The sequence below is a fragment of the Actinia tenebrosa genome, unplaced genomic scaffold, assembly GCF_029948245.1.
Source record: "Actinia tenebrosa isolate PJP-AT-01 unplaced genomic scaffold, QUT_ActTen_1.0 PGA_scaffold0__85_contigs__length_37466705, whole genome shotgun sequence".
Taxonomy (NCBI): domain Eukaryota; kingdom Metazoa; phylum Cnidaria; class Anthozoa; order Actiniaria; family Actiniidae; genus Actinia; species Actinia tenebrosa.
Genome location: NW_028292569.1, coordinates 1,152,696 through 1,174,476, shown reverse-complemented (window position 1 = coordinate 1,174,476; position 21,781 = coordinate 1,152,696). Strand labels below are relative to the sequence as shown.

The following is a 21,781-nucleotide window of genomic DNA, read 5'->3' as shown; positions in this document are numbered from 1 at the left end:
GGCGCTTCGACCTTCTATTGTATTGTTGTTTCGTGTTTACCTAGTATTTTATTTAATGAACATCCCCGTTTTGGAGTGAAATGACGTCTTTTGGGAGCGCTTTACTTATACCGAAAATCAGCAAAGATAAGCTTTTGGCGTAGCCGTTCTTTTTAGCACGTAAAAATAGGACATTCCACGTCTTACTTTCAGCATAAGACGGTAATGATGCACATTATTTCGTACATTCCAACGAGTATCTATTGAATAGCGCAATTAGTATTATTGTATGGTTACCGTCGTCGTCGTCGTTGCCGTCCTGCAGCTTAAGGTCCCTCATTACCAAGATGCTGAGGTGAAGCAATTTAACAGGCATGCGCAAACATGTAAAAATCAAGAGTAAAAGAATTTGCTATCATATTTTTGGTAACAAGTAGAGTACAAACACTATAAGTGTGCAACATAAATACCATTAAATACTGCTGGATGTTATCACATCAAAAGTAGTATTAATGTACAGGAGGATTACAAGGTTCCATAACATTTAAGTTTTCCTAGGGTGTGGTAACCTTTCTCACGTGAATCACCTGTATCTCCGAACCTTAACTGAGTCACGGGTAGAGTAGATTTATCAGTCAGTAATCCACTATCACTGTGCCATTCACTATGACTACCAATCTTATTACAGTTACAGCCACTTGACTTACTCTGGCATGAGTTGGTCATACCACACGCACACTTGCCACTACCAGGGGTAGCCCCACCCCAGTAGTTTTGTCTCACATTATCACGTGACATCCACCACCCATAACCGTCTGCTATAAATGCTACATCCCCTTGGCACTCAAAGTTTACAAATTGTTCACAGTTTCGCGAAACCTTAGTTAGTGCAGCTACCTGATTCATAGTTACTCCTGTGTAGTGGATGTCCCGTCTGTATGAACCTGGAGGTTCCAAACCATTGACTAAGGTTCTAGCCTCGCTATCATGACTGATGACAGTCACCCCTACCCCACCCTTGTCAGTCATGTCACAGTACACACTAAAAGATGATAAGCCATCGGGACTTATTAAATATTTGCCAGATAACATCATAGAAAAATTTGCTTTCATTGCACTGCATGATTTGAATGGATTCTGCAAGTTGAGAGTCGTCTGAGCAGTCATAGAACGACGTGGGTTCCTGACATGACAAACGTAGACACCCAAGTCTTTCAATGTAAATCTGGGTATCACCAAAGTCCCATTCTTGTGCAGGATGATAGATGCAGGTACAGGTTTGTTATTCTTCACCCAGTAAATCTCTGTTGCACCAGATACTTTACAGTGAATTGCCACCGTTTCTCCATACTTATGTCTGCTCTCATTCACTGGCTTCATCTTGAACATCAAAGCCTCGAAGACCATTACTTGAACTCGTGATATTTTCTTTCCCAAAGCATTATCTGCTTCACATACATAGTACCCATTCTCTGCTATCGTTATTTTCGTGATCGTTAGTTCACCTGTTTGTTTTTTGCTTCTATTTTCCGGGATTCGTCCATATGCTTTGGACCAGGTTATGGTAGGTGAAGGGACACCAGATGCTTGGCATCTTAAAGTAACATTGGCTCCTTCCTCGACTATCTGTGAACTGGTTATGTGTACTATCTTTGGAGGAACTGAGAAAATGTTGCAAATTAGTACATGTCGAAGTAAATATGACATTTGAATGCTGGAAACATTTTGTTTTGTTTGTTCGTTTTTTACTTGTTGTACGCACAGGTTCTAGGTACTGGGGCCCCGTGTCCGATCCTTGAACTTAATTGCAAGTGCAAGGCCACAATCAAATATTGATAAATAGGATACCCTGTACATACCCTGTACAATCAATGTAACATTAGCTTGTGCCACACCCAAAGCACTTCTAGCCACACAGGAGTAGATTCCTTCATCATCTGAAGTCACATCTTTGATTGACATCCCACTGACATGAACCTCATGACGTCTTTTAGAAAAACTTCCATTCAGTTTTACCCACGTGACCTTCGGAGGTGGGGTACCCTTAGCAACACATGGCAGCCATGTGGTGTCACTCACATTTGCAGTGATTGTCTTTTGAGGGACATGAATCGAAGGGGCTGAGACAGGAGGGCCCTGTTTTCCGGGTAGTCCCCTTGGACCTGGGGGACCAATAGGACCTTGATCTCCCTTAGGTCCTGGCGGACCAGGAACACCCATGGGGCCTTGAGGACCGGCAGGACCATGTTTTCCAATGTTGCCTTGTCTTCCTGTTCGTCCCAGCTTCCCTGGTGGCCCGGGTGGTCCTCTCCTCCCTCTGCGACCCCTGGGTCCTCGCAGGCACATTCTCAGGTTTGTGGTACCGCATCCTTCCTTCTTGAGAATCGATGTAAGTTCTGTTTTTATGTGTTGACGAATTTGGAGAGAACTGACGGACGAATCGTTCAGTGAATTTCTCTCGCTGTTTCTTCTAACCCTTAAAGATGTATCTGAAATAGCCATGAGACCAGAGACAATCAATACGATTAGTAAAGCCATTTGAAATTGCGATCAAAATTAACTAATTCGTGGCTCCATCTTTGGGTACCTATTTTGATATATCAAAACGTCCCGCGTTCTTCAATAGAACAAATCTAACAAAGAATACAATATGGATTTGCGGTACATGCAGAAGTACCTCTATTTAACGTTTTTGGCGAAAACTCACATCTGAGAAGTTTTAAATCAGTCGAAAAGATTTTCTCACCTTGAATATCGTTGTGCTTTATCAGTGTATTTGATTCTTTGTCAGGTTTGTTTAGTATTCGTTGTGCCGCTTCCGCTGTCTTCGTTGTTTTCTGGCAACTGCTTTCTTTCAGGAAAAACACCTCGTGTGCATACAGTTTATATTCAACGTGTAGAACACCAACGAAGCACAGCAAAGACAAGAACAAAGCAGCACTAGACGTCAGGGATGTCTTCTCTTGTTTCATTGTAAGTTGCTCTATACTTCAGCATACAAACAAGTAAACTAATACTCTTGACGAATGAAACACGTCTATGCTTGTAGTAACTAAGTACGGGTTTTGCTCAGTGTGATCAAGACTGATGTAACCTTAACGGATAGGGTACGTATCACGCGAAGACAGAACATTCTGGCAAACATTTCTTATCGCGGCCCGTCTTCCCCTTGTAACATTATTTGCACTTTTACTTCCGGTTCCGGTGCAAATGTTATGCTACTCACACATCGCAGAATTTCGCAATCCATGACGGTTTACCCCCGTCTCTAGACCATAATCCTTTTCACATTGCTTTTGTTCTTTAATTATGACTATTGTTCCTGTATTCTCTAAGGAATCAAAAATTTTAATATGAAAGAATTTTTAAAACAGCCAGAATAAGACACATGGTGCAATATCATGGTGGCATGTAACATTGAGAGCAACAGTTGCAAAGTGTGCCCTAATCTTAATAGAAAGGTGTGAAAAAAAAGGGTTGAAACCTCACCAGTCCCTCATTACCAAGATGCTGAGGTGAAGCAATTTAACAGGCATGCGCAAACATGTAAAAATCAAGAGTAAAAGAATTTGCTATCATATTAGTTTGGTAACAAGTAGAGTACAAACACTATAAGTGTGCAAAATAAATACCATTAAATACTGATGAATTATGCTAATCCTATTGTTTTCTATTGTTTAATTAGCACTATTTACTACTAAATAGTGCAAAGTGTTGCACACTTTTAGTGTTTGTAGTCTAGCGATTATTTTGATTATGTTTCATTATTTAATAAAAAAAACCAGCTATTTCCGTGCTCCGGTTCAGTAATAAAGCACGAAGGAAGTGTAAGAAGGAGGACGAGCCGTAGGCAAGTGCTCCTGACATTTCTTGAGTGCTTACGGCACTTCCTAAGTGCTTTATTGCTGAATGAATGGACCTTGGAAAAAGCTGTTTTATTCGTTTTATTATATAGTCACTAATTTTATTTTGGTATTGAATTTATTTACGCAAAAAGAAAGACAGTCGCAGGATCTAGCAGCACTTTGTGTGCGCAGCAGATGGCATCTGCACTGTGCTCCGTTCACTACTAAAGCACAGTTTTTCAACCAAACAGTGCACGCGTACTATCCTAACTATATAATAATATAGAATGTTGGTGATCAACAGGTAAGAAGCCCTCCATCAACAGGCAACAAGGCACCACTGATCATGGAAGCTTTGTCACTCAGCAGGAACAGTATGGCATTCACAACCTCTTCCTCTTCTGTAACCAGAGCAAAAAACCCATTAAATCTTTTACATCAATTAGTGGACTGAATTTATCTATCATTGAATTTTCCCATTTCACATGGCATTGTGGGTAATCCAGGCATCCAGGGGGCAAATAGATAAAGTTTTGCTAAAATAATGGTGTCAATTGACATTTACAGTTCATAACAAGACAACTTGATGAGATGATTTTTTAAAAATGCACAGAGTAAATTTCTCAAATATTGTGGGGTCATTTAATTTGCCCCCCTGCTTGACCCATGATCCCTTGCAATTCAAGATGGCTGCCACATCGTCAAAGTAGTCCATTTAGACAAGACGGGTAGGGGTACCAGTTATCCTTCACCTCTAGAAGTGTAGGATTTTGTACTCCAGCTCATGAAAACCGACTGTTAAAATTCAGTCCTCACCTGCAAACCTTCCCAGTGGTATTCTATTAAGCAGAGGACCGGCTTTGGCTTCATCTGACCAGGCAAGGCGTCCCATGTCAGTCATTACTGCCGTAGGGTTTACAGCATTTACTCTTATCTAGTAGTAAAATATTAATAATGATAATAATAATCATCATTATAACCTTCACTACTATCATTACCACTATCTACTTCATCATCAACATCAGCACTATCATCCACATCAGTGTAAAGCACTTCCTTGCTATCATTAGCATCACCATCATTATCATCATCAGCATCATCATCATCATCACCATCATCATCATCAGCAGCAGCATCATCATCATCATCACCATCATCATCATCATCAGCAGCATCATCATCATCATTAACTTCAATCAGCATCACATTATTATTATTATCACCATCATCATCATCATCACCATCATCATTATCACCAGCATCATCATCACCAACATCATCATCACCATCACCATCATCCCCATCACCATCATCACCACCATCATCACCATCATCATCATCCCCATCACCATCATCACCATCACCATCACCATCATCACCATCATCACTATCACCATCATCACCACCATCATCACCATCATCATCACCATCATCAGCATCAACATCATCACCATCATCACTATCACCATCATCACCATCACCATCATCACCATCACCATCATCACCAGCATCATCACCATCACCATCATCACCATCATCATCATCACCATCACCATCATCACCATCACCATCATCACCACCATCATCACCATCACCATCATCACCATCATCACTATCCCCATCATCACCATCATCACCACCATCATCGTCACCATCATCACTATCACCATCATCATCACCATCATCCCCATCACCATCATCACCATCATCATCACCATCATCCCCATCACCATCATCACCATCATCATCACCATCATCATCACCATCATCATCCTCAACAGCAGTAGCATTCAGTTCAACGGGTTTCAAGTAAGGGATACACACAGTACCTTGTGCTTCCCCAGTTCAAATGCCATCATTTTAGTAAGCATATCCAATGCCGCTTTTGATGAACCTATCATACAATAACACACTTTTACAACAACAGAGCATAATCTAACGATCTGATTGACAGCTATAATCAATAAGAGGACAGACACATAGAATAATGAATTGCTCATGAATGGAACCAGAGGACGCTTGAAACTGTTTTTCTTTTTCAACCTTTTCCCTATTTTCAGTAGATGTTTTTTTGATTTTGTTATTGTAAAAAACAAATTGCTCATAGATTTCCATTGACTGTCGTCTTATTGATCATAGATGATGTCTTAAAATGTTCAAAGCTTTACAGTGAAACCACTCACTGAGCTCGTGATTCCACTTCAGTATTGAACTTTTGAGATTTCATCTTTGAACAATAAAAAGACAGTTAATGGAAATCTATGAGCAATTTGTAAAATTGAACATGACTGTGTAAAATGAAACGAAAGGCTTGACAAATCAACGTTACACTACACTGCAAACCACAATCTAAATATAAACAATATTTCTTACTTACAGTATAAAGTGTGATCTTGAAGAGCCGATTGGGATGCCTGGCTTGAAACATTGACAATTGCGCCACCACTGCCTTTTGCAACCATCTTCTTAGCTACAGCCTGAGAAACATTAAAGAAAAAAAACAAAATATTATGAGACACCCCAGAGGTGAGAGATGAGGGCAACACCCTTGATTCCCTAAATCATGACCATTTCATCATATATTTTGACTGCTTCTGCATTCAATTATTTTGGTTGGATGGTTTCCTCTCTAATAGGGTCAAACCCTTTTTTTGGCGAAAGCTGTTTCTTGTTGTTATAGGAGGGTCATGAATTTGTTACTGAGTGAAAAGGGGGAGGGCTACAACCATTTTTTTAAAAGTTTACCCCCCCCCAATAAAAAATGTTCTTTCCCTTATGGACTCAGTTATACAAGCTAATATTACCTGAGCAACAAAAAGAGCAGCTTTGACATTGATTCCAAAAAGCCTGTTACAAACAAAATAGAATAACTGTTATAAATCTAGCGTTCTGATTGGCCGGCAGTGCGTGCTTTATAAGAGCACACAGAATGCATGCACAGCATGCTTGTTATTCCCTAGATAATAATATTTTCTGTTTGAGTTGTGTCCATATTCATTTGTCTTCTTATAATAATAATAATATAATTTATTTATATAGCGCTCATCTCCAAAATTGTCCAAGGCGCTTCACAAAAAATTACAATAGAATATTTACAATAGTTACAAAATGCTTACCTATTGATTATGAATAAAATGTAAATATTTAAAAGATAAAACTAATTATTATATAATTACCAATGAAATATCTATTTTTCTCCTTTTCGAAAAATTGATATCTTCACACGTGAAAATAACATGTTATTTTCACGTGTGAAAATAACACCATTGCGATAACTATTCAAAAATACACGGAAAGAATTGCCTGAAAAAGCCAAAACATACTTCATTGATAATTATATAATAAACAGAATATTACATGGGCACTTGGAGATACGAAATTTATCTTCTCGTGTTGAAAATCTCTCACTCGTTCGCTGCGCTCACTCGTGAGAGATCTTTTCAACACTCGAAGATAAATTTCGTATCTTCGCACGCCCATGTAATATCCTCTATTTAATAATTGCAATATATAAAACAAATCTAAGTCACGTAGTCTTTAAATATACTCCTTATTATTAAGAAAAAGAGAAAATAAATGTGTCTTAAGTCTATTTTTAAAACTAGCAACTGTTGAACTTAAACGAATCTCTAAGGGAAGCCTATTCCACAGTCTTGGAGCAGAAAAGGAGAAGGATCTGAAACCATAAGTATTAAGCCTAGCTTTAGGCTCAACGAGGAGTTTATTAGAGACAGAGCGTAGAGAATAACTGGAGGAGCGATAGGTCAAAAGATCAGACAAATATGAAGGAGCAAGGCCATTCAAGGCCTTGTAAGTTAACAGCAGCAGCTTAAAAATGACTCGGTAGTGAACAGGTAACCAGTGAAGATCAACCAGCACAGGAGTGATATGATCGAATTTCTTAGTGAAGGTGACAATACGAGCTGCAGAGTTCTGTATTCTTTGCAACCTCTCAACAAGATATTTAGGTAATCCATACAAGAGAGCATTGCAATAGTCAAGTTTAGAAGAAATAAAAGCATGAATAACTGTCTGAGCAGAATCAACGGTTAAATATTTACGAATAGCAGACAGATTCCTTAGGTGGAAGTAGGAGGATTTACAGATATTGCTAACTTGGAGTTCACCAGTCATACGGTCATCAAAAACCACTCCAAGATTAACAGCTGATAAACAAGGGACAATTATGTTCCCGCAGACTTGAATCTCAGTCAACAAAGGACAGTCTTGAAACCTAAAGTGGATACACATCAGCTCCGTTTTATCGTGGTTTAACTTCAGTCCATTAACAAGCATCCATTCAGAAATATCAGACACTCTTCTAAAGATTGCCTAGATTGAGCAAACTGATCATTGCCTTTAAAAGATAAATAAAGCTGAGAATCATCGGCGTAAAAATGATAACTGAGATTATGTCGCTTAAGAATATCTGCCAGTGGAGATGTGTAAAGCAAGTAAAGAACCGGGCCTAGTACAGAGCCTTGCGGTACCCCAACATCAAGATTGCAAAGGGAAGATGAACATTCATTAATACCTACAAATTGCTTCCTATTAGACAGGTAGGATCTAAACATCACCAATACCAAACCGATTAGCAAGTCTATCCAGTAAAGTATCATGAACGACAGTATCAAAAGCAGCTGACATATCAAGAAAAATAAGGATGACATAGTTACCAGCATCAATAGATTGAAGGATGTCGTTATGAATTAGAACCAAAGCTGTCTCAGTACTATGCATGGCTTTGTAAGCCGACTGAAGTGGATCGTGCAGATTATATTTAGTTAAATAATCATTCAACTGATGAGCAACAGCCTTTTCAATTAGTTTAGAGATAAATGGTAGATTAGAAACAGGTTGAAAATTAGAAAAAACTTCAAAGTCAGCATTCGGTTTTTTAAGAATAGGTGTCAGTTTAGCAATCTTGAGAGAATCAGGAAATACGCCCTGGGAGAGAGATAGATTAATAATATTTATAAACACTGGAATTAAAAGATCAAGACATTCCATAAGAAGAGAAGCAGGAATAGGGTCTAGGCTACATGACTTAGCTGTGAACCCAACTAAATGTGAAACCTCGTCATAGCCTAGAGTGTCGAATGTCGAGTGTCTTATGCACAACCATTAAACAAAGAAACGATAGTCTTTGAAATGACACATGGTATGAAATGGGAAAACACTGCAGCAAAACACAAATCTAGTCTAGATGGCAACCATCAGCTTGTAATTGTAAATGCCTATACAAATCATTGACAGCTTGTCTTGTATATATTTGAACTAAATGAGTCCTTACTTGTCAAAGTCCTCTGGTTCTATATCCAAAAATGCATCTAGTTTGGAAACCCCAGCATTGTTAACTAAAAGGTGTATATCACCGAGCTTTTCAATGGCTTTCCTAACATCTTCAGTCTTGCTCACATCCAAGCACAGAGGATGAATAGAAGGAACCTGATATATAAAGACAACTAATTATCAGCTTTCTCATTATAGAAATCACTTGGTGCTTTTGGTATATTTACGACTTAAGCTCCTTCATTTAAATTGATCAAGGAGCTCGAGATCGCAGATGAAGCCTTGAAACGACTTCTGGGCTTATTAAAGGCAGGGCATGGCTAAACTCACAGATTTGAATTGGAGCTTAATTTGCTAGGTTTTGCGGAAGGATGAAAACCAAAAAACTCTAAAATCAAGGGAGTCCAGACCTAACAAACTCTACCCTCATATGATATCTCAACTCCAATTGAAGAACTGAACATGAGAACCCAGAGGTGAATGGTGAGTGTACCATGTTGAGCCAATCAGCATGTTACAATGAATACAATGGTAATATAAGTTCTTAATACCTCGGCTACAAGTGTGTCCAAGTCTGACTGCGTTCTTGTCAAAGCTATGACCTCAGCCCCACACCTAGCCAATGACTTTGCTATACACCTTCCAATACCTGTAGATAATAAAATTGTGACAAAATTGTGGCATGAGAATAAAAGGACAAAAGATGTGGCCGCTATAACAAAAGACATGACCACCATGTTGGATGACATTACAAAAGAAACTTATTGCTCAAGTCATCCAATATGGCACCTATGATGTCAGATGGACCCAAACAACATTATTGAAAACAAATCTTCTTCCAAAGTAATAGGACTGACACAGAATGAAGGTACAATGCCACCTTACAGTAGATACAATAGTATAAATGTGAAATAAATTGTTACATATCATTTTTATGGAAAAATGTTGCCCTGACGTGTTCCTCAACAAGGCTCAATAAGGCTTCTCTATAAGAAAACTTGAGATTAAAATAAACCCAACGTTTACCTTTGCCAGCTCCTGTGACAAGAGCTCTCTTGCCTTTGAAGTCGATCTCCATCTCATCCGTCAAACAAAAGAAGAAAAGCCTTGAGGGAGACTAGGAACTAACGAGTAACGCCTGCTGATTTTTGCATAAGGTTCATGCGAGCGGGAAAATTAAAGAATCCACTGTTTTTATAGTTTCTAAAACTAAACAAGGTATTCATTTTGCTTAATATTAGACTGTCATATCCATTGAAAAAGATTTTCTGGTTTATTTAGGGTTCAATTTCCGTTTTTACAGTTCACTCCTGTGGTTAAATCACGTTGAATCCAGGTAGCCAGAGTCCATTTTGTGCGTCATTAGGGGCCGTCTTAAAAATACTTCTTCAAAGATGGCTAGTAATAGAGAGACTTAGTTGGTAAAAATGTATAACTTTTATTATAATTCTGAAATATTCACAGAATTTTTCAAACGAATATAATGTAATATGTAACAAAAAGTATTTCTTAAATACAACTAGATATACGTATTGTCTATGAATGAGGATACATGGTGTAAAGTCCAGTATATTGTATTTACAGTTTCTCATAATATTTCATCTATTATATTTAGTAATACTGAAATATTGAATATCGTCTTTCTATCTTGTTGTTTGTTTCAGCTGTTCAGGGGAGGTTTCAGTTGGCACTTTTGGTGGCAGTAGTGCTGGTCCAGGGGGAGGCTTGCCATGGACACGGAAGCGATATATACAGGTATGTGTTGAGTCGCCATGGTTACTACTCACTCGCAGCTCTATATATGTATAGTCCTTGTTACATTTCTCCTGAAGATTTCAAACAACGATAAGAATGACAAACAGCAACAATGGAAAGGACAAATAAATAAAACACAGAAAAATACAAAAAACACCTATTTCAAAAAACAGTTAGTCAGAGATCTGAAAATTATCTGAAATCTGTGCAGGTTATTGCTCAAAGGTAGTGGAATATCTAGATATTAATAATTGTTGTTAACTACAATGATTAAAAAAAACTTAATTATTAATTCACAGCTCACTGTGTATGATTAATTTTGGTCTCAGATTTCAGATCTCCGATAATAATAATTTTTAAAAAAATGAATAAAAAATTCTAATTATCAACTTTCATTCTACCTGCTCAACTTTAAAAGTCTGTAGTGATTTCCCTTGGTCATTATAGATGTATTTTCCCAATAGTCTTCTGTTCTGTCCTTCACTATCCAACCATCCCTTTAATTAAAAAAATACATTTTTTTAGTGAGACATGCTAAGTTTTGGTCACTAAAGCAGTGAATGGTGTGGTACTGTATGTGACGCAGTGGGAGGGGGGTAAAGAGGGGATGAATACTTCCAACCCACCCTCCACCTAAAATGCAGTTTTTTAGATGAGAAAATTAGTTACAATTAAGAGTTGTTTTTGAGTTCCATGAATACTGTGTCCTTGCAACATATGTTTTGAAATTCCATCAGTACCTTGCAACATTCTCTGGACCAATCAAAATCAACCTTAAATCAAAGGAGAGACCTGACAAACTCTAACCACATGACCCATGCAGATGCCTAGTCTAGAAATATTGGGGTCTTTCTTGGTGTGGCAAGCTTTATTGTATTATAGGTTAGGGTTATTGTATTTCAGGGTATTGTTTAGCCCCAAATGCATGGGTTCTCGGCTATTGTTTTATTGTATTAATGGCTCAGGTGCCCTACAACGAGAAAGAGCCAAAATATTTAACCCAAGACCCTAGAGGCAGGTGCACTACGGCTGTGCCACACTTTATTTGCTGGGAACTTCCTGCTAAAATTACTCCCCGTGCCTCTGGGTATGTACCCTTGTAGGGATATTAAAAATAATATAATTGCTATACTAACCCAAACTGAGAAATCTTTAGGAGCACTGGGTATCTTTCCATGTTGATTAGTTGACAGAGAGGATGGGATGTGCTCAAGTGTGAACATTTCAGGAATAATAGCTTGGGATAACTAGGACAGAACAAAAACAATAGATTAAAACATGGGAAGCATGGATGGCGTAGCAGTGTGAGCGCTCGCCTCTCATCAATGTGACCCAAGCTTGAGTCCCGCTGGTTTCAGTGTTGTATGAGTAGAGTTGTTTGTTGGTTCTCTCCTGTGCTTGGAGGGTTTTCCGGGTTCTCCGGTTTTCCTCCCTCCACAAAAATCAACTCCTAAATTCCAGGCCAACTCCTAAATACAGGCCAACTCCTAAATACAGGCCAACTCCTAAATAAGGGCCACAGGTTTGTTAGCCACTGGCTATTAAGTGCTACCCTCGTGGCAAAAAGGAACATGTATATTGTCCAAAAAACAACTGGTTCAATTGGTTTTTACTGCATGTATTGCTATAAAATATCATTAGTTTACCTTGATAACAACATATCCTTCCTGTCCTTCAAACGCCCAGCAAGATCCTGGTGTGTTGTCAGGCTGAGTAACAAATATCAGCAATTCAAAATTCAGTTAAGATAAAAATAGAATATTTAAAAGCTTCATAATAATGATGCCCTGTGCTCAATAAATTAACAAGCATCTTCTGGTGAGCATAAATTGGCCTATCCAATCAATATCGTAGTCCTAAAGCAATCAGCACTTTCTTCCCAATTATTTTGAGACACTAAGTATTCAATATCCAGCTGGGGATTGAATCTGGGGCACCCACTCAACCATCTGATCCAATAAACAGTTGTGAATACCTGTAGAATGACTCTAGGTGGTACTCCATCATACCACAAGGAAAAACCAAAGAGTTTTCTTGAAGCTCCAGTGTCGTAGGTCAACGAATGATAATGACCATGGATTTGACCACCTGTCAACAAAAGGAATCATTCATCACGACTTCTTATTATTGTCTTAAGATTTTAACTTTGATGCTTTGCCCTGAGATTGATCAGCCCACTGAGGTTGTTTTGGGGTCTGATAAAATGTTTGGTATGACAAATAAATGCGTACTTTTGGAAGAGGGAGTTTTAATGGCATAACATGCCAGCAGAAAAATGTCTTATTAATGTCCTTTTAATTACTTACCAGCAGATTCCAAAGCATAATCAGGAATACCCAGCTTGTCTGCACTATAGACATCTAGTGCTTCTTCCATTTTATCATGAATAAGCCCCTCAATAAAGTGAGCAAGATTCTAAGGTATAAATGATATTATTGCACATTAGAATTTGAAAAAAAAATTTTTTTTATAGAATAAATCAGCCTGGATGTAATGTTTCCACATTTCGTACCACATTTCATTCTGACATGTGTCTTCTCATGTGCAACCATTAAATAAAGCAATGATACTCAAGGTAATGACAAATGGTCTATAAATAGAGAAACTAAGAAAGCTTAAGAGGTCTATCGCAAGCTCTTTCCAAAACTTTATATATTTCATTTATTCTCTTATGGAATATACAAAGCTTTAATACCTGTTTTGACATAATGACTTCATCTGTCATTTTCTTCTGTGCCTCATCTAGAACAATAACCATGACATCAGATAATATCCAAATTATATCCATGGGGGGTAGGGTGGGGTTTGAATTTCCAAAGGATGAGGAAAGTTCTGGGCAGTCAAGGGTTTATTACCTTGACAGAGAGAGGTCAGAAAGTAATTCCTCACTATAAACAAAGGGCTTATAGATTTTTATTGTGTAATACATATTTAAATTTAATTGGAAAAGCATCTGTGGTCTGGAAATTATATTTCAAACCTTTTATACTGTTTCTCAGGCCATTCACTTGAGCTGATATCTGCTCCAGTTTTTCCTGTAAAAAGATTTGAGGCAAATTGAGTGTTCAGTTTTTTGTACAATGATATGGTAACACATTGATGGTTACAGCAGCGGAGTACTTTTTAACTAAAGGTAGGGGCTAAGAAACACTACTTAAGTGGGGAGGGGGGTTCAAAGTGGGGAGGGGGGTTTAAAGTGGGGAGGGGGAGGGTCTGATCTCTGTTTTGTTCATGAAGAACCTCAGACGAAGACAAATAATATTTTATACTAATAAAGATTCAGCCCCCTCCCCCTGGCTCCCCTGGCTCCCCTGGGCTAAACCATCACGGAGTTAATAGCACGAGGGCTTACTTGTAATTCTCTGAGATTCTTGTTTTCCCAGGCTGCAGTGTCCTGTTCCTGAAAATTTAAATATTGTAAATACCATAAAAAAACAGCCTAGCATCAATGTAGAAAATATTATTTTTACCTCATCATTTATTATTTTTGTTTTTCATAATTCCAAGAGGGAGGGGTGGAAAGCCACCCAATTTGCCCCCCCCCCACCCCCCTTCAAGAACTTTCCTTGAAATTTGTAAATTTAAAAAAAAATACAGGACTGAAAATTCATTTAGTTTCTTGACACACTCACCCTGATAGGTTCCTTACTGAACTGTACTACAGGTATATCAGGTGGATGAGGTTGAAGCAAGGCAGAGATGATGGCAATAATAACGAAGATGATGAATGAGGAGAAGCATATGTACTTACAGTCCCAAAAAGGTCTTTGTAGAAAACACTGGAAAAATGAAATAAAAGGCAACAGCATTACAGTATCTGCACAGGAAATCTTCTTGGGATAGTGATACTATACCATATGTAAGTTTTGTTTTATTTATTGCTTATTAACCCTTATTATTGCTACTTTTTCGATTATTAATAAATAAAATAAATAAATAGCTTTTATTTAAGGGTCTAGTCGTTCTAGCGCTTTCGCACTAATTGGGGACACTTTTCACTCACACGCACTACCACTACATTTAATATTCTATGCACACAACGCTCAACTCACATGTTGATTTTTATGGAGGGAGGAAACCAGAGAACCCGGAGAAAACCCTCGTAGCATAGGAGAGAACAACACATCAAACAAACTCAATTCACATGTGGCGACTGCAGGGCTCGAACCAGCGACCCGACCCGTTGGACTCACAGCGGTGAAAGACGACGCGTTAGCCGCAAACGCCACCCATGCTACCCAAATATTCCCATTGTGGCTGTGAAAACCAGCAATTTGAGAATTATATTGCTGCTTTATTGAACCTATTTCATAATGGCAAAACAAACCAAACCAAACTTCAGTTTCACAAAGAAATTGCACACAAATGTGAACTTAGAATGCCATTTTTTAACACAACTGCCTCCGTGTATGTTTTTACCTTCATTAATGGCAGCTTTTTTGGACTGTTATTGTTGACATCAGAATCAACACATATTTCATCTTCACCTTTAAATATAAAACACAATAGATAAAAACCTATGAATGCTGAATTGTGCTAAGATTGAGTACTGACTTACCTGATGACACTTCTTTGGTGTCATCTAATCCTGAATAAGAAGCAAAGAGACTATTGGAGAGGAATGAGATTTGAGAACCTGACTGAATGAATAAATGAGTGAACGAATGAATGAATGAATGAATGACCAAATAAATCCAAATGAATGAACCAATGGATGGGTGGATGGATGGATGGATGGAAGGATGGATGGATGGATGGAAGGATGGATGGATGGATGGAAGGATGGATGGATGGATGGAAGGATGGATGGATGGATGGATTGAAGGATGGATGGATGAATGGGATGGATGGATGGGTGACTGATTTCATGGCTGGTTGACTGATCAATTACTTGCCATATAAATGTTTTGGGGTATCAATAAAGCCAGGAGTCCTAGCTCTTGCCATAACTTCACTCTCCTCAGTAGTTTTCACAACATCATCAGTAGTATTCACAACATCAATAGCAAACGACTCATCTTCTGGTTCTTCTCTGATAGCTGCTTTAGTTCTTCTCGTTGTCCTTCGTGACCTAGGCGTTGGTCGATCTATTTCTTTAGTCTTTGGGGTCGAACGAGTTTTTCTTCTAGTCTCCAGATTGTCTAAATTAATTTGTGGCGTTTGGACGTTTTTTCCAGCCCTAGTTTTCGAAGTCGGACTATCTTTTTCTCTGTGATCTGTTTGATCTATTTTACCCCTCTTTGAACCTAACAAACTTTTTTTAATCGATCTTGTAGTTGGCGAAGACGATGGCCCAGAAATGGCATTATTTCTTAATCTAGGTTTACTATTTGTTTCTTGTTCAAGGACTGGTGAACCTCTTTTATTCCTAGAGGACGGATAAGAATCGTCTGATTCAGTTAGTTTGTCTTTCTAATAGGTTAAAGAGAAAGGATATACTAAATTAAAACGCTATGAAGTTGTTAGAAATTCTTATGATTCCTCCTTGGTCGTTTGGCTTGTCGTCCGCTTTCAAGGAAGATAACTACTTCTTGCTTTTTAAACAAGTCACCGTGATTTCACTAAAAAAAAAAAGCTAATTTGACAATTCTATATTATCTACATCAAGTAAGCTGCAAAAGTAAGCCATCATGATAATGATTTCCTCAAAAATAAGCTGAATATTTAGTAAACATAAGATTCATTTTCCAGTCTTCTTACTTGACAAGAGGCGACTGTCTTTCTTCCTCCGTTGCTTTTGAAACGTTAATCTTAGCTTTTCTTCTTGGAGTCCTTCGAGTTGAACTCATAATTGAGTATTTGTTCACTGTATTCCCACGAGGAAATGCATGAGTTTACAAACTACATTCAAGAGATTTTTTCGCAGTTTGAGTCAACAATAAGATACTTGAATCTCGCGCCAATTGATTTGAAAAATGCGAAGACTCGTCACCAACAGACAAATTACTCGCCCAACCGGGGTACCCTAAGGACTCATTTTATAACCGTCATCCCTCCCCCTCTCACAATTTTCTTGGATTTGTATTTTTGTTCTTGGAAATTTTCATTTGGCTTTTGAAGTAAAACTTTTTTGAGAGTTTACGTGTTTTACTTCTTTGTTGTTACTGTAAGTCCTTCAATTGAATCGTCTGGGATTCCTGTGTTGTTTGTCAGCACAGGAGTCCCAACAGGAAAAATAGGAAAGTTTGTGTTTTTCTTAATAATTTTTCAATCGAGAGTTTGTGCCCACTCGTTTGACTGTAAAAGCAGCAGTAAGGGGGACACGCGAATCGCCGGCACACCCCCAAAAATGACACGGGTATAACCCGCAGTGACGAGGCCCTACAGGGGGTCTTGCGCGATCCGGTGGCAGCGCGAAAAGTCCTTACTGCTGCTGTATTTGGGTACCGCAAACGGAGGTAAAAATATCTTATAAATATACGATGCACGAATGTAAGAAGTATGTTAACGACTTTTGCATAATTTGTCTAAGACCTTAGAAGAGTGTATCGTTTGTCCGCGCCTCGACAACCATGTTTCGACTACCTTTTTTTGTGTCCCAAAAGATTCCTATTGTGGTTTTTGCATGCGCCTCGACTGCCTTTTTTGTGTTCCAAAAGATGTACATACCGATTCGGTATGCTTGCAAAGCCCACGGAAGAGTGTCTTTGCGTGTTCCCAAAAGTAGGGTACGCCATATGGTGGGAATGGGCGTATATATGGAACCACCCAAAGAGCTCGTGCCCCTAGAAATAGAATGTTGCGACCGCTGTGGCGCGGAGCGTGCGTGGCCAAGCTGCGTCTGCTAGTACGACGATCTGCCCACCCAAAGTTGTCTACTGGGGTGGGCATTTTTTGTGCATCCCAAAAGTAGTGGTTGTAGCCCCTTCGTATGGTTGTCCAACCAGGACCACATTCGTAGTATTTGCTTCTCCCTCTATATATAGAGATGGACTCCCAAAAGACTATTTCGACAACATTGCAAGAGATGGGAATACGTGCGAAGAGTAGGCTGCTAGCGCATTTGCTGCTGGACAATGCCCACGATGGAAACCTGCTTCCAGACATATCCAAATGCGACTACCTACGCAACAACGAAGGCCCCACGAGTTTGCAGCCCTTGGAAGGATTGCCGCCGTTCGTAGACGACGTGTTCGTGTATGGTTTCGTCGCAGAACAAGACTTGTATGGGCGGGTGTGCAGAAATGCGAAGGCAATAGTATCCAAAATATCCACTGCGGCCACGGAAGCGTTTGGGGTATTCCTGCCGACCAGCATGGCGCACACATGCAAAAAAGGAAACATAGTAGACCGCGTGGCCCATTTGTCCAACAAGTGGAACAGCCTGCACGGCGAACACGCAGCCACCTTCGTAGCCAAAGTAGACACCTCCGAATTGTCCATAGAAGTCGTAGACAAAAGCATTGCCAAGTTTGCTACTTTGCTACAATCGCACGGATATGGAATCTATTCCGTGGACTACACGCAGGATTTCTCTGGTACTTTGGACAGGAAAGCTTTGGTGCGCCGCCTGCGGCAAATGGGCTACAAAGAGCAGGGGGAAGCTGGTTGGCGCGAAGGCACCATCTTGGACAATACGCACCAAGTAGGCAACCACGTTTGTACCTGGGTGGAAAAGGGCAAACGGACGAAAATATACAACAAAGTAGTGTCGAACTTCGAAGCCGGAGAAGTGCAAAACCCCGTAGGCGCAAAGCTGGCCGAGTATGTGGATTGCCCCAACGACCATTTGCGTAGGACTTTCCTATATCCCGACGTGCAGAAAAGAGGATGTACGCGCGTGGAAATATCCATCTACAGCAGGGATTTCTCCAAAGAACACACCAATGCTATCGTGGAAACCATAGCGCCGCTAGAAGACATATTCGTGGTGCAGCCGCCAAAGAACATGTGGTTGGCACTTGCGGAACATTTGGACAGATGCTGCTGCATTTGCTGCGAAGAGACGGGAGAAATATTCCTTGCTTGGTACTGCCACGCAGGAACGGGTAGAATAGCTGGTGTGCGAGTGCGGGGCAGCGACAAATGGGAACAGTGCGTACTTTGGACCATAGCAGAGTTCGGCTTGCGCAGATGCCCCATATTTCGCATAGACGTAGGAGAATTGGATCCGGTGGAAATACTACCGCTGCGCTGCTACACCAAAGATGCCCCTACGGTGCTAGCGGAGTCCAAGTTCCCTACGCGCGTGCATGCAAAGGCACCTACGATAGCAGACTTTCTGCCTGCAACGGAACACGTGGAGTGGATATGGCGCACCAAGAAGGCGCAGCGTTTGGGCGTGGAAAAGAGTGCCTTTGGCCTCCTGGAAGTGCCTACGGATAGGAGGATATCCTTCCTATCCAAGCGAAAACGGCAGCAGCGATTGGAAGACATACGGGACGATTTGGAAGGCGACGAGTGGGTAGAAGCCACGAAAAGATACCACGCGGAGCTGCAGGAGCAGCGGCAAAACATCCTGCGGCAAAAAGAAGAAGACAGGCGAAAGATAGAAGAAGAGATGCAGAAGTACGAAAAGCTGTTGGATAGGATTCGCAGGCGTGCCGAGAATTTGCACGAATTGTTCTTCGGGGGTGCAAAGGTGCATAGGATGGACGAAATTCCCGCAGGCGACTACAAAATACTGGGCTATGCAGAGCCAAGGAACAAAGACCCCGATTGGCCTGCGAAAGGACACCGCGTAGCCCTACGCCGCGGCAAAGAAGCGTCAGTGGCTTGGGCAACAACGGCAATGCTGGACGCATTTGCGGTAGGAAAGTTCCGAAACGAGGGCTACGTGCATACGGCGGTCCCAGGGGAAGAAGTGCTGTTGGAGTGGCAGAACAACATAGCCAGCATCTTCGTACCAGAAGGCCCTGGTTTGGACACCTACCACGAATTGGTGGGAAAAATAGACTACGCGATACCCAAGAATCCCCAGCGGCTACTAGAAGTGGGGGCGCCGCCGAAGAAAGAATGCGTGCAGGCGCTGCGCATGCAGCCGGGCGAATACCAATGCTGGCGCTACGCAAAAACCACCTACAGGGGAAAAGAAAGGACCATTCTATTTCTGTCCCCCCGATGCTCTGAGTGCGTATTGGAGGGCTGCACGGCGGAGCACGCAACCACGCCCGTCTGGGGACACTTCCTGCAGGCGCAAAAAATAGACTGGGCGCAACCGCCGCCACTATATTGCAAAATAGGCAGGGAAAAGACCACTGCCAACAAAAGGAAGGATAGAATAGTGCATGTTTCTACTCCATCTCCGGAATCCTAGAAGGCTTTGGTAGCTGTCTAGGCGCCGGGCGTTCGTAGTAGACAACCTTTTCCACTGGTTGCTGCGTACGCGCCCAAAACAATGCACCAATGCCCAAGACGGCGAATAGCACATTGCCGGCTATTTGCCAGTCTATTTTTGTGGATATTTCCTCCACTTCGTCTTCTAGGTCGTCGCCAGACTCGTCTTCTAGGTCGCTGGCCAGGAACTCTTCGCGAAGTTTCTGTAGGTCGTCCAGCAATTCTCCTTTCGTAGCTCGGAGTTCGTCCCTGGCTTTCTGCAGGTCGTCCAAAACGATAGCAAAAGAATCCTGCACTTCCAGAAAATGCTTTTGCAGGTCTGTAGTAGGTGGTTTTTCGGGTATTGCTACCTCCAGACCATTCTCTCGCTTTATCCTGCGTATCTTGGGAATACCCACACCATACTTTTTGGCTACCTTTTGCAGCCCTATTCCATTTCTTCGATCTTCCAACAATCCTGCGATTTCTTCCTCGGATAGTATTTTGGGTGTAGCCATATACATATGTAGACAGGGTTTGGGCATGTGGATCCATAGGGGGTGTTCCATGGATCCATAGGATATAGACATGTATTTGTACATAGCCATAGGCATAGCCGGCTACATGTTGGGAAAACAGCGCACGATAGAAATCCTTTTGGACGTCCTGGGAGGTTTGTATAGAGCGCAGGAAACAATAGGCAACATTCGAATTCCAGGCTACGTAGCAGCACCATTGCGCATAGGCCTGCAAGGGAAACAAATCGTTCCTCTTGCCAAGCGCAAACCCTACTTTTGGGAAGCGTCGCAAACCACGACACACTAGCAATGCACTCTTTTGGAACACAAAGAAAATAGAGATGTATTTTCGCACGCAATGCACATCTTTTGGGACACAAAAAAAGGTAGTCGAAACATGGTTGTCGAGGCGCTGACAATCCATACACTCTTCTAAGGTTTCACAGGCACTTTGAATGCGTTGGTGTTCAATTTCGGGGCGGTAAAGAGTACCATCCTGCGTCATAAACTGACTTCCTTCCGAATCCATCAACCAAACGGAGTTTTCGTGGACTAATTCTACCAACGGAGAAGCTTTATAGACCTTAGTTTCCTTCTTTTTGGGGAACCTAAGTTCTCGCCAAGCGTGTCCATTGTGTTGGTAAATGATTATGGGGGCACCTCTACCTCCGTATTTGTGCGTACCTGGGTAAATGAACCCGTCAGTGATATCTTTTACGTGTATGCGGCGTTCTAAGGCAGTCTCTAACTTCTTGATGTTGTCTATGGTGGCTCCGGCCTTACGTGTGTCTTTTTCCCATTTCCTGATGGCTTCTCTTCTCTTTAAAGTTAACTTACTACCACGGGTGGAGTCCTCAAAGAACTCTCTTACTAACTTCGCAACACAGTTACCTGGATGTCGCATTGGTTTGAGCTTCTTAACGTCGGGCTTCTTAATCTCGTACGCACCGTAAATGACCACAGTAACTGGGTAAGCGACCTCGTAAAACATCATGTCAATGCCTACTAACGCTCCCGGGCGCGTATTTTCACTTAAGACAAACAGGTTTTGCTTACCTGACGCCCGAATAGGATTACGGCCCTTTTCGATTATCCACTCGCCGTCTAAATACTTTATAAACGTCAACTCCAAACGGT

At 40.8% G+C, this 21,781-nt stretch overlaps 2 protein-coding genes and 1 long non-coding RNA gene across 3 annotated transcripts; 1 reads left to right on the top strand and 2 right to left on the bottom strand.

The window, feature by feature from the left end:
• Positions 1-374: 374 nt before the first annotated feature.
• On the bottom strand, positions 375-3,201 carry LOC116308639 (uncharacterized). The gene is made up of 3 exons (XM_031719112.2): positions 2,726-3,201; positions 1,839-2,468; positions 375-1,640 (listed from the first exon to the last, which is right to left on the bottom strand). Exons 1-3 carry the CDS (start codon positions 2,949-2,951, stop codon positions 505-507), a joined length of 1,992 nt encoding a protein of 663 aa, XP_031574972.2. The 5' UTR covers positions 2,952-3,201; the 3' UTR covers positions 375-504.
• Positions 2,842-4,266, top strand: LOC116308643 (uncharacterized). Its single transcript, XR_004198523.2, has 2 exons — positions 2,842-2,952; positions 4,129-4,266. It is a non-coding gene; the product is annotated as an uncharacterized LOC116308643 (long non-coding RNA).
• On the bottom strand, positions 3,307-10,232 carry LOC116308642 (D-erythrulose reductase). The gene is made up of 8 exons (XM_031719114.1): positions 10,143-10,232; positions 9,668-9,765; positions 9,118-9,272; positions 6,629-6,671; positions 6,202-6,301; positions 5,654-5,718; positions 4,641-4,758; positions 3,307-4,225 (listed from the first exon to the last, which is right to left on the bottom strand). The coding sequence occupies exons 1-8, from the start codon at positions 10,192-10,194 to the stop codon at positions 4,122-4,124; spliced, it is 735 nt and encodes a 244-aa protein (XP_031574974.1). The 5' UTR covers positions 10,195-10,232; the 3' UTR covers positions 3,307-4,121.
• Between the last annotated feature and the right edge of the window lie 11,549 nt (positions 10,233-21,781).

What these genes read in the sequence shown, in the direction of transcription:
- LOC116308642 (XM_031719114.1), bottom strand. Translation starts at nt 10,194, where the DNA reads ATGGAGATCGACTTCAAAGGCAAGAGAGCTCTTGTCACAGGAGCTGGC. An exon ending in TGTCACAGGAGCTGGCAAAG is followed by an intron (nt 9,766 to 10,142) that starts GTAAACGTTGGG and finishes TATTATCTACAG; the next exon opens with GTATTGGAAGGTGTATAGCA. An exon ending in TCAAGATCACACTTTATACT is followed by an intron (nt 5,719 to 6,201) that starts GTAAGTAAGAAA and finishes ATTGTATGATAG; the next exon opens with GTTCATCAAAAGCGGCATTG.
- LOC116308639 (XM_031719112.2), bottom strand. Translation starts at nt 2,951, where the DNA reads ATGAAACAAGAGAAGACATCCCTGACGTCTAGTGCTGCTTTGTTCTTG. An exon ending in AAAGCACAACGATATTCAAG is followed by an intron (nt 2,469 to 2,725) that starts GTGAGAAAATCT and finishes TGGCTATTTCAG; the next exon opens with ATACATCTTTAAGGGTTAGA. An exon ending in TGTTACATTGATTGTACAGG is followed by an intron (nt 1,641 to 1,838) that starts GTATGTACAGGG and finishes ACATTTTCTCAG; the next exon opens with TTCCTCCAAAGATAGTACAC.